The 12,722-nt window shown below is 33.4% G+C and overlaps 1 protein-coding gene across 1 annotated transcript in view; it reads right to left on the bottom strand.

Moving 5' to 3' along the window:
• Window positions 1-246: 246 nt before the first annotated feature.
• Window positions 247-12,722, bottom strand: part of LOC150097320 (thioredoxin domain-containing protein 11) — a 243,433-nt gene continuing 230,957 nt past the window's right edge. Inside the window, exons 12-13 of the mRNA XM_090407348.1 lie at window positions 9,030-9,110; window positions 247-1,722 (exon numbers count right to left, since the gene is read on the bottom strand). Coding sequence (XP_090263474.1) covers window positions 1,158-1,722; window positions 9,030-9,110 — 646 coding nt within the window. The 3' untranslated portion in view covers window positions 247-1,157. The remainder of the gene's footprint in view (window positions 1,723-9,029; window positions 9,111-12,722) is intronic.

Raw genomic sequence — 12,722 nt, 5'->3', positions numbered from 1 at the left:
GTCTCACTTTAGATTCGAACCATCAATACTATAAAACTGGTAATGAGTGCATCACATTTCATTCACCACTTAAAATGAAGAAAGCTTTCATCATAAAAGAATAATAATATAAAAAATGGACTCTTCAAATTTTAAAATTCAACTTATGCTGATTATTCAGTCATTCAAACATCTTTCTTACTGTGCACTTCTCATATATATATATATATAAGAAGTGCACAGTAAGAAAGATGTTACAGACAAAACAGTAACTGGATCAAGAGTATGATGATTGCAAGAACATGCATAAAACAGCTAGGTATAGGGGAAAAAAAAGAATCCTATACCAAGGCAAAAAATTTCATAAAAAAATTCTGTGGTAAACCAAACTGTTTTTGGTTAGCTTTTCACCAATTCATTGTTTTACTAGTTCTCAAATGAGCAAAATACTTCAAAGGAATCTAAAGTATCTACTTATAATACTTTCTAATGAACAAAATATTTAAGTTATTTCATATCAAATGAAAAATATTACAATTTCTCTTCAATATACTTTATAATATTCCAACATATAAATTGAAAAACCTCTAGAAATTCACTTCAAAATATATCGACTTCCACTTATGTTAAAAGCATTTTCTGCTATACTATTTTACTTACTAGCTTTTGCATACAAAGCATGCTTAATTTTGTCTTAATTATGAACAGTTCAAAGGAAAGCAATGCAATAACATGCATTTCATTTTCTTGCTTTAGCATTTGCGCAGTAATCTTCATATTTTTAACCTTAAAAATATTGTTATATTTATGTTATAAATACAATTTATGTTATAAATTGTATTTATAACATAAATACAATTTACATGCACACCAAAATAAAACAATAATTGCACTTGCACTATTTTCAAATGATGAAAAAGCATAAAAGTAGTTTATGTTACATGTTTCCAGTTTAGTTTCAAGCAAAAGTCCAACAACTGCATTTCATGTATATTAGAAGATAAGCAATTTGCTCACACACAATGGACTCGATGCTTAAATGGCCATCTTGGCATAAAATTAAGTAATATCCTGTCAGTTTTATAGAAAACGTTTGTTTCTTAATAAAAAATATTTAAGTTCATTGTATTGTACACATTCTAATTTTGATAATTTACAAAATGTCCATGAAATTTACATCACAGTTCATCTTTTCCTAATCTTTTCTTTGTAACATGCAAAGATACCTTTCCTTCTTTCTTTGGCAATACAGAAAATGTAGCTGATTTAAACTTTGACTTTTTCTGTGAAGATGAGAAACTCGATTTACTTTCTTCATAAAACATAATGTCAAGCTTCTTACGAAGCATGTTCTGTACATGTACTGCTCTTCTTATATTTCTTTTCTTTTTCTTAATTAGTGCAGCTATACGTTTATCATATTCTAATAAACTGTCTTCTTGAATTTCTTTTCTTTGTTCCTTAAAACTAGTCCTTGGCTTCATAACAACAACTCTTTTTTTCCTTTTAAGATTTAACTGTTCACGTACAAAATAGAGATGGTTTAACTGCATGCGCAATTCACGAAATAAGTGTCTTAATTCTAAAGAGGACTGTAATAGATTTCGGGTGATACAATGACGATCACAAAGTTGCATAGCAGCTTTCCAGCGGACGCTGGGTTGAGCATTGGCAAGAATAAAGTGCAGGAGATTTGTAGATGTCAGTTCCATTTGCAGAGGAAACTCGATACTTTCAGATTTCCTACAGAAAACAAAGAATATATGTACATTTCACAAAAAACTCTGTACATTCATTTCAATGTATTTCATTTTCAAATATGTTGATCTGAACAGCTAGAGCTAAAAGTATGTACTGGAGGGAGAGGAAAAAAAAAAACTATCAAAATCTTTTTTTTTTTTTTTTTTTAAATTATATCTCAGAGCCTGTCTATCATCATTATAAATAATTTCTGCAATGCAGAAGATGCAATTTTCTAATAATCTGAACTAGTGGATTAGGTAAATAATGTTTACACTGTAATGCATAGACTACAAGTAATAGACAAAGTTTTATTTACTTTAAGACAAGCTGATTCTTTTATCAAAACTAGGTTTAAACTAGACATGCTTTTCAAGTAATAATACAGCTGTATGAATTGTACTATTGACAGTGACAAACTGTAATTATCTATATATATAACAGATCATGTCATTACTGATGTGTTTTCTGAAAGGCTGAAGGCTGCAGCTTTTGGAGAAAATGTGTAAGGAAGAAAAAGGGTAAGAAGCTGGTTTAGTATGCATGCCACCAGACTGAATGGATGTCAACCAGAAGATGCAAAATGGAAAAAAATAAATAAATAAAATAAATAAAGGAGGCTTGCCAGGTAGAACAGAAATCTGCATAAATACTCGGAGAAGAACAAGGAAAGAGGAAATTTATAAGAGTGATCATCATAAATCCATGACAGAGAAACCATTCAGTACCCAAACAGCATTAAGCACTTTAAGTGAGATGGTGCACTAGAGTCTGAGTCTTCAATCTTATGTTCACAGTGGGGTGAGTAGAAACCTCGTGGGCCAAGTGCACCATTGTGGTGAGATGAGATATTCCTTCTCGGCCTTGCATATCTGCAGATGCACCACCAAATCATAACCAAATATGCATTTTTTTTTTTTTTTTGGTGTGTGTGTGTGGGGGGGGGGGATAATGTGCTTGTTTCAAGCTATATTAGGAAATAGTTACTAAGGAGAATCCTATATTTCACATATATTTAAATTATTAATAAGGTGTAAATATGTGAACTGACAAATTGATAGACAAATATAAGTGATAGAAAGAACAAGTGTGATAAATGATTTCCCTTTAAATGAAAATAAAAATATTTTCATTTAGAGGCAAATGAATTACTAATAATTATAGTTGTGGTATTTATACACGAGTGTCCAATAAGTTGCAAGTATGAAACAAATTATATGTGATCCCACAACCTCTAAACATGCATGTTTTCATTTATGATAGACATAAAAAAGGAGAAGGAAAGATATTTGTTTGGGAAATATAAATAACCAATAATGAACAGCAGCTTTATACATTGGTAGCTTAGTACATAACTATGGGAGAGGAGGGGGGGGGGGCTTATCCAATGAACAAAATGTTGATCAGGCGATTAGATTTCATCTAGGTGTGGTAGAAATGTGTGTCTGTGTGTGGGCTGATGGAACAGCAAATCATCTTGTACAATTTTTTGTACTTGTTATATGTATTTATATCTAATTTGCCTTATTTTGTAAAGATTTTTTTTACAAAACACAGTATTTGTGAACTTGTTTTATGACATTGTTGCTCACTACAATTTCTTGTTTTGCTGTGAACTATATTATTTTATTATATTGTTGTTAATAATGGCAGATAAAATTCAAAGTAAGGGTAGTATTGTTCCCTTATTAATGAAATGAAAAGATGTGTAAATTTATTACATTAGTAAGCTATTACTGTGCTCTCTAATCTTTGGTCAAGTGTTTTATTTCTGACTCAGAGTTCAGATCCATAAGTTAAAATTGGTTTGAACACTATCTTGTATATAGCTAATCCAGTGTTTTGACTAATTTCTCTCTTATTCCATATAAATTTATTCATTTGACTACCTACCATACCAGCTTTGCTAATTCTGTTGTCTATTCACTTTATTTGTTCCATAGGTTTTCCATTCAGGATACCATTGATATTCTTTTTATTCCTGATTTTCATACCAAATTTCTTACAACGGTTATTCAACTTAGTCAAGTAATCCATTAGATATCTACATAAAATAAAGAGCCGAGATTAACATCTCCAATTTTGATATCAGGTTTAACACCCCTTTCCTTCATAATGCGATCCGTATAGATGATGAATAATAGAGGAGAGGGGTAATGTACATCATCTCACACCTAATTTAACATCAAACCTAAACTTCTTCAATTTTTCAATTTTAACTGCAGACTTACAACTCAAATAAAGACTAAATATTGTTTGATATAATGTGCACCTGACACCATATAACTAACATTTTGAATAGCTTTTCTTGGCACCTTATCATATGCCTTTTCCAGATCTAGGAAACTTAAATACAGATCACTGTTATATTCTCATGACTCATGATTTCTCAAGTATTTGTCTTAAAGCGAAAATCTGATCCTGAAAACGTCAATTTGGCCTGAATCCATCTTGTTCTTCATCAAACTTCCTTTTCACAATCCTTCTTAGTTGTTTCTCAAGTCTTTGGTCAAGCAGAAATCTTAAAAAAAATCTTAGAAATTTTGCATATACTTATCAGGAATAGTCAACAGGGAAATACCTCTAATTTTGACATTCAGTTTTATTTCCTTTTATATGGATGGATACTATGAGAACTCTGCTCCAATCATCCAGAATTTGACCATCTGTTTAGGCCTTCTGAATTATGCAGTGCAGCCACTCCAAGACTTTTATATCCTCATGTTGGATCCTACTTCATCTTAATCTACACTCTGGATCCAACATGATTACTATTATGATGTTCTTAACTAATTGATAAGTTGTTAGCTGATTTCTAATTCAAATATAAAGAAAATTTATATTTAAAGACTGCGCCACTTTACATCTGAATTAGTTCAAGAATTGAAGATAAACCAACTCACAACTATCTCTCCTTTTAGGTGTTAATATTATATATACTGGCCGAGTATATTTGACTTATTTATCTCTCCCGCTTTGGTTCGAATATTTTATGAATGGTGCAGTAAAAGAGATTCAGGCAAAACACAACTTTAGATTAACAAAAACAAATATTTAATTTTATAATCACAAATTATACACTTAACTTCAAATCAGTAATTAAGATATCACAAACACTTCAGCTTTTCCGATAAGTACAATCAAACTCTGACAAGATAAATCTGTTATCTCTATATCAGTCTTTTCACAGTTCCTTAAGTTCCAAATACAATAAAAATTGCAGTAATACTTCTTCACAAATAAACACTTTTAAATTTTCACTTCAATTAATCTTCGCGATAGTTATTGTTAACATAAGGAAATTCTAGGATGAAACACACGCACTTCTCTGTACAGAAATATTAAGGTTGGAATAATCTTACCGATAATCTTTTATCTTCATCTACTTATACACAAACACTTTTTATAACCATAAACACTTTTAACAAGCAGCAGCACTCATTAAAATAAATCTTCTAAGCATTAACTGAATTAATTCACGGGCACAATACATATAATCAGACATATAATCCTAAGTTCTTGTATGAAGCACTACTGAACACAATAATTCTTAACTTGGGATTTTATATGCACAGTTGTTCATCCCTCCGGCATTCAATTAATTCTTTAAGCATTACACTTCTAAATACAACTATCGTTAAACTTCAATTTTCACAGCCTCTACTTATTCTCTATACTTCAAGTACACTATACTTCAAGGTTCCGTATGTCCTTGAAAGGTTGGCGCTGAAACTAAATCTCAACTCAAGTGTCTCTAGTCTATTTAATAGTCTCTCAGCTGTTTTCCGTAGCTATAATTGTTATTCTACATCTTATTAGCTAACTGCCTCTCGACTAGTAGACTTTATTTAGCTTCTTGAGTGACTTGCCAACTCGCTATTATCGCACTGTGATTTTCGAATGCCGAATGCCCAATTCCAACCTAATGCCAATCCCTCTCTCTCTAATAAATCTCTAATGCTCTAATCCCCTAATTCAGCGTTTCTCGCTTTTTATATCCGTTTTTCACGCCTAAATTCTTCTCGTGATCTCTTTAACTAATTGCTTTTTAGTAAACTTTCAGCTTTCTCCCCACGTTCTATTCCAAAAACGTGCTCGTTCACTTACATACGTTTCCATGACAACAAAACAAAATATAATAAAATTGAGCTATTACATAACGTTAAACATTACAAACAGGAATAAATAAAGAATATTTATATTTCAATTAATGCGCAGTTAAATTATCAAACAGAAGTTCTTATAATATTAACATAGTAATAATTAAAATAGCTTAATGATATTTTATCACAGAGTTTTTCTACTATTAATACATACATTCTTGATTAAATAATTAAATATTAGATAAAATTAAAGGTAGTTATATGAATATTAAATTATAAACAACTGATTTACATTAAATAATATTTACAAATGTAGCCTTTGCCATGGTGGATTATGTTGGATTCTGAGGAGAGTATTAATAATTTAAATTTCTCTTCATTCAGAATCCAACACTCACACTTAACTATTTCTGGTCGAATATCAGCTACTCCAGCTTCCTTTCCACATTTAAGGTATTTCATGGCTTTTTCTACTCCAAGTATGGAAACTTTTTCTTCTTTTCCTCCACTGCCTCTAACTTCCTGAGTCCACCAGGAAGTTCTGATTTATCTATCCTTACAGACAACCTCACCACATGCTTCTCTTGGCCGAATCAATCAATGTTTTCTTCAGTGTTTGCTAGTGAATCTTTAAGGTTTGATTACCGTTTTCAAACTCCCTCGCTTTTTCTTGAACAATGTTTATGTATTTCAGTTTACACTCCACATCTGAAAGCTGCTCAACATTGATTCATTTTAAATCTTTCTTACATAATCTTCTTTTCAATATGAAATTCAATTTTATCCTGCTCAAGACTAAATGGGAATCACTACCAATTTCAAATCCTCTATATACTCTTGTATCCTGAACCAGTGAGAAAATATCATTATCAACAAATAACATAGTCAATTGGACTTTTCTTTCTTGCATTTTCTCTCCATGTGAATTTGCACACATTTATATTATTATGATATGACACATATTATGATATGTGTCCAAAGACTCATCAAGGGAGGGCACCTACTCTACAACTCTTCGTCTCTACAGTAAACTGCATCACCTACACCAACACCATCTACTACCCACCACAACCACTACTAGTATTTTCACAGACAATCATAAACATCCATGCCCACTGCAGGATTCAAACCTGCAGCCTTCTGGCTGGAGAGGGGATATGCTAACCACACGGCAAACCAGGTCGGCATATGTTGGAACAAGTGTTAGTAATAACTAGTCCATGACCTCAGCAGAAATCCAGCAGGGAAATCTGACAGAGAATATATGAATGAACTGACAGATACAGTAGACTATGTAGATAGGATTAACTAACATAGGGCTTCCCCCCTTTATGCAAATACCAAGATTGTAGAACTATGTACTGTGGGTGGGCTAAGGGTTAAGTAGAAACTTTTTCATGAAACTTCAGGTCACCAATGAGAAGAGTGGCCATCTCACATTGAGCAACGAAATTCATCTTTTCCACCTAAAGACATTCAAAAATGTCTATACTCCACTGAGATTCAAAATCACAACCTATTAGATGGAAAGTGGGGAGTAAAATTTGGTCAGCTAAATCCCAAATCTCCAGCCCATCCTCATTCGTTCAGAACTTCATGGAAACTTATGAATTGGGCACACCACATGAAGGCAAGACCGGACATTCAGTCAGAAACCTCAGTTGGTTTCTCACATTTCCTTAAAGGTCGAAGTCTCCTCCCATTATATTATTATTGGGGGCAACTCCGAGTAGTCCTTAGACTCACCGAGGAGACCCTAAACATCATGTCAAGAAGTATCCAACATTTGCACAGTATCTATCATACTTTGCTTTGAACTCATTCACAGTCATGGGACCCACAACTGCTCAGTTCCTATGGATGGCCCTTAGTTCTCCCACCACCACATCTGATCTGAAAAATTTCCTCTGAATTAATCTTGTAAAACCTTTCAGTATGCATGTCTCAATCAAATCACCCCTTTTCCACCTATCAACCAGTTTCTGTAACTGAGAACACAAATCTTCAATGTGTTCTCATAAGGTTCATTCCATAGACCAGCTATCATCTTGGTTATCACTTGCCTATGGATCCTCTCTATCTCCTCCCCATCAAAAAAACCCTGGTGCCCAGATCTGCATGCAGTAGTCAAGATGGGATCTTATCAAGGCTCAATAAAGAGGAACAATAACCTGCTTGTCTCTGCTCTTTGTGATTTGATGAGCTACTTTAGCCACTTTTGCTATGTGCCCCCTAAACTTTAACTCCCTAACCACTAACCCTCCCAAGTCTCTGGAATACAGTTCCACCAATGTGGTATAAAGCTAGTAATCTTTTCACCTCAAAATGCATAACCTTACACTTTGCCTCATTAAAGTGACATCCATTCTCCTTTGCCCAGTCTGCCAATCTATCCAAATCATCCTGCAAAATTTTGACATCACTATTCACTATTGCTCCACCCAACTTTTCAGTTATTTGCCAATGATGCAAAGTTCCTCTCAGACCCTTTCCTATATCGTTAATGAACAAATTAAACAGTAGCAGTCCTAGAATAGAGCCCTGTGGCACCCCACTAGTCTCAGGCCTTCTTTTGGACTCTACTCCTGAATAAACTACTCTCTGATATGGCTTTGACCCTTAGGCAACTCAATTATTTAATAAAGTATCTTAATTTTACACTGATCTTTGTGTGGATGTTGCACATGCAATTCATCGGGAAAAAAAAAAAAAAAAAAGACCTATTTTTCATTATGCTGAATTGTGAACAATACAAGAAAGCTCAGGTAAAATTACTTTCAGGGCTAACATATGCAAATTTTTGTGAAAAATCTTAGCTTCTTGCTTAGTTATAAAGATGCTAATCTAACTTAGTTAATATAGTTATATTCACCAAGCATGAAACCTATCCAGGTTCTACAAATTTCAATATCAAATGGCAGCAAAGACCTCTTGTTAGCTAACGCTGAGGATAACAAGTAAAATGATGATGAATGTGTCAAGCAATGACAATAACACATGGATCAATTTTCCGCAAACTATGTTAATGAGATTTATAAATTGCAAAAAAATATAAAACTAAAGTTGAACAGTTTAGATTTTTTTTTTTGTTTTGAAGTAGGTATCAAGATTAAGACATTAAAATATATATAATTATACATATATATATAGAAGGATATATAATTATCTTCTATGAAATACAATACATTACAATAAAATATGCTTCACCTGTGAGCTGGAAAAAGCAAAATTGTTGGATATTTCTCCACAGTGTATTCCCAAGGTAAGTCATTGGTATCACCATTTATCCTACAGTGAATTAAAAATATAGTAGTAAGCAAGCAACATTAATGAAAACAATTATTCAGTTGTAAATGCCACTTATGCAAAATTTTAAATATTTTTACTAAGATTATTAATATAGCAAGTTATAATTATATTCTCCTGCTAGCTGGTTGGTTGAGTGGGTAAATATCAGTCTCCAACCAACTGGCTGTGAATTCAAATTCACAAATGTTTTGTGAATGTCTTTAAGTGGGAGATTATTACTTAAAAAGTTCCATGCTTGTTCTCTAGAGTAGGTTTCTAGATTATATAACTCTTGGCCCACCTACAGTGCACTGTATTGACACTGTACTATGTCAGGCTGACAGTTTTCCATACGTCGGATGCACATAAAAAAAAATTGTGTATGTGTAATAGCTTTTGTATGTGAAAACTGTGTGTGTGTGTGTGTGTGTGTGTGTGTATATATATATATATATATAGTTGAAACATACAGAAAGGGATAACAAAATTGATAATAGATTATTAGCCCAGAAATTTTTGTGTAACTACTAGTATTTTACCACAGCAAGTTTTTATTCCAACAACTATTTAGTTGGAATAAAAACCTGGGTTTCCAGAAGGACTCCCAGAAAGAATGAATCAATAATAATGGTTGTAGTGAGGTGACCTTTAACAGATCTATATATTAATTAAAGATGCCAAGAAATTATATTCTTGATTTCATCCAAGTGTAAGCAAAGAAAGTTTGAGTGCAAAGTCATTTCACGACTGGGCTACTTGTATATAGAGGTTAATTACTTCGCATCAATTGTTTTAGTATCCCATAATTCAAGAATTATATTCTTGGTTTCATCCTTTACCCAAGTGTAAGCAAACAAAGTTTGAGGGCAAAGTCACTTCACGACTGGGTTACTTGTATATAGAGGCTAATGACTTCATATCAATTACCTTAGTATCCCATAATGCAATGCACCTATCCTTATGAACATGTATAATGCTATGCACTATGGGAAGGGCCACTACCCAGATTGGTTTCGATCTTCATTGAGCCTCATTAGTGGGAGCCAGACCCAGAAGTAAAGCATTACTTCAACCTTTGTACTACTTCTGGGTCTGGCTTCCACTGATGAGGCCTCAATAAAGGTTGAAACCAGTCTGGGTAGTGGCCCTTACAGTGCACAGCATTATACATGTTCATAAGGATATGTGCATTGCATTATGGGATACTAAGGTAATTGATATGAAGTCATTAGCCTCTATATTGTTACACCCTGATATCTTAAGAATGTAAAATTCTCAGTTATCATGGTGTAACATGAAGAATAAATAAAATAAATTAAAAACCCTGCATAAAGGAAAATAGTTGAAATAATTAAAAGAAAAAGAAAGATTCTTGCATCCCATAAAATATATAAAATATAAAGGTTTTGTTAAACTAACTAACAAAAGAAAGAATATATTAATATTGTGATATGATTTAAATGAGAAAAGTTAAATAAATAAGACAGAAAAGGATTAGTCACAAGAGATGGTATGTGAGAGGCTAGAGATTAAGTTATTAAGTAAATTCATAGAAAATTTTTGGAAAGGGGATTAAATTAGAGGCTAGCAAAGGAAAACAACAGACTATCGCTCAGGGCCGATTCCTGGATTCAGACATCGTTATGGGCTTGCCGATCAAATGACGTTTGGCAGAAAAACGCCACCGTAATTGGTCGGTGAAGTAAAAACAAGTAGGGGGCGGAGAAAAGAAGTTAGAAAAAGTGCCGTTAGGAGAAAAGGTATAAAAGGGTTGGAAACCCCCCCCCCCACGAGGCTTTTTTGGGTTTTGGTTTGGATTCGTAGGGATTTCACAATGTTTTCCTGAGTGGCGAGATAGGGGTTATATCTCCACGCCACAACAAGGAAACGAAAGTGAGCGGAATTTCGGTTCCATATTTCCTACGTGAGAAGCGAAGAATGCCATAAAGTCGAGGAAAAGAAAGCATATTCTTTGTCTTCCAACTTCAGTGACAACTACGAAAAACGGAAAGAGGTAAAGAAATCGATGTCCACGTGGTGAGTTGCACAGCCAATATATAGATGATCTAAAGCGTGTTCCGAGTTACGAAAAGTTAAGCCAGCGTAAGCCTAATTCAATTCCAAAAGGAACGTAGGAGAAGCAGATTATTGGTGAGGTTATATCATGATAGTTCAATCAGAAGAAGGTAAAGGTCCATATGAAAAACCCAAGAAAGAAAGGTACTGTAAATTTTATCTAATGTTAACTAAAATTTGTCTGTGATAAGTATCATCATTCTAATACGGAACTGTTGAAGTGACCAAGGAAAATTTATGCTAGGACTTTAGTATCTGATAGAATATATTAAAAGTAAGCTGGCTAATGTTAATGTTATGTGAATAATTAAGTGTCCTGAGAATTTTGCATGTCTATTGTTAATGTATAGGAAAGTTAAAATGTCATAGTTGTGTGTTAGTGCAGAAAAAGGTTTAGTTAATCTACTTAAGTTTGAATAGTTAAATTGTGTGAATTAACTTATTATTATATTATGGAGAGAAGAGTCTCATTGACTATGTTATTGTTGATAGTGATGTTTTCTCCCTGGTGCAGGACACCAGAGTGTACAGAGGATTTGAAATTGGAAGTGATAACCATTTAGTCGTGAGCAGGATAAAATTGAATTTTATATTGAAAAAGAAGAACATATAAGAAAGTTTTAAAGCGAATAAAAGTTGAGAAGCTCTCAGATGTGAACTGTAGACTAAAATACAAAAACATTATTCAAGAAAAAATGAAAGAGTTTAAGAACAGGAACCAAATCTTGGAGATTCAGTGGCAAGCCCTGAAGAAAACAGTGATTGATTCAGCCAGAGAGAGGCATGTGGCGAGGTTGTCTGCAAGGATAGAAAAATCAGAACTCCATGGTGGACACAGAAAGTTAAAGAGGTAGTGAAGGAAAAGAAGAAAGCATATCAAAAGTTCCTGGCAAATAAGTCAGCTTGTGCTGTTAGAGAATACAGAGACAAATGCAAGAAAGCTAAACACTGTGTAAAACTAGCTAAATAAAAGTCATGGGAAGACTTTGGTAAGAACATAGAAAATAAATATTAAGAAGGTGGCAATATATTCTGGAGGCTGTTGAAGAAGCTCAGAAATGGAGGAAAGAGTGCTGTAAAAGGAATCAGATATGATAAAGGTGATATGAAAACTGGAGAAAAAGATATCCTTGAAGTATGGAGTAATTACTTTGAAAAATTGCTAAATGAAACTAGCAGTGATAGCACAGTGGTAAAAAATACTGACCAGGCATGCAGTCAGGAATACATATCCATACTTGAAGTAGAAAAAGCACTCAAAGGCCAGAAATGTGGAAAGGCAGCAGGAGTAGATGATAATCAACCAGAAATGCTCAAGTATGGTGGTATAAAAGTCTTACAGTGGCTGCACTCATAGTTCAGAAGACCTACACAGAGGGATGAATTCCAGATGATTGGAGTAGAGCTCTAATAGTACCCATATATAAAATGGGAAATAAAACTGAATGTGAGAATTACAGAGGTATTTCTCTACTGAGTGTTCCTGGTAAGATGTATGCAAGTATACTTGAGAAGGATTGTGGAAGAAAAGCTTGG

The sequence above is a fragment of the Typopeltis vanoorti genome, chromosome 17 (genome assembly GCF_054136105.1).
Source record: "Typopeltis vanoorti isolate ZY-2024b chromosome 17, IOZ_Tvanoo_1.0, whole genome shotgun sequence".
Classification (NCBI taxonomy): Eukaryota; Metazoa; Arthropoda; class Arachnida; order Uropygi; family Thelyphonidae; genus Typopeltis; species Typopeltis vanoorti.
The sequence above is the reverse complement of the archived record's forward strand: the minus strand, read 5'-3'. Positions and strand labels throughout refer to the sequence as shown.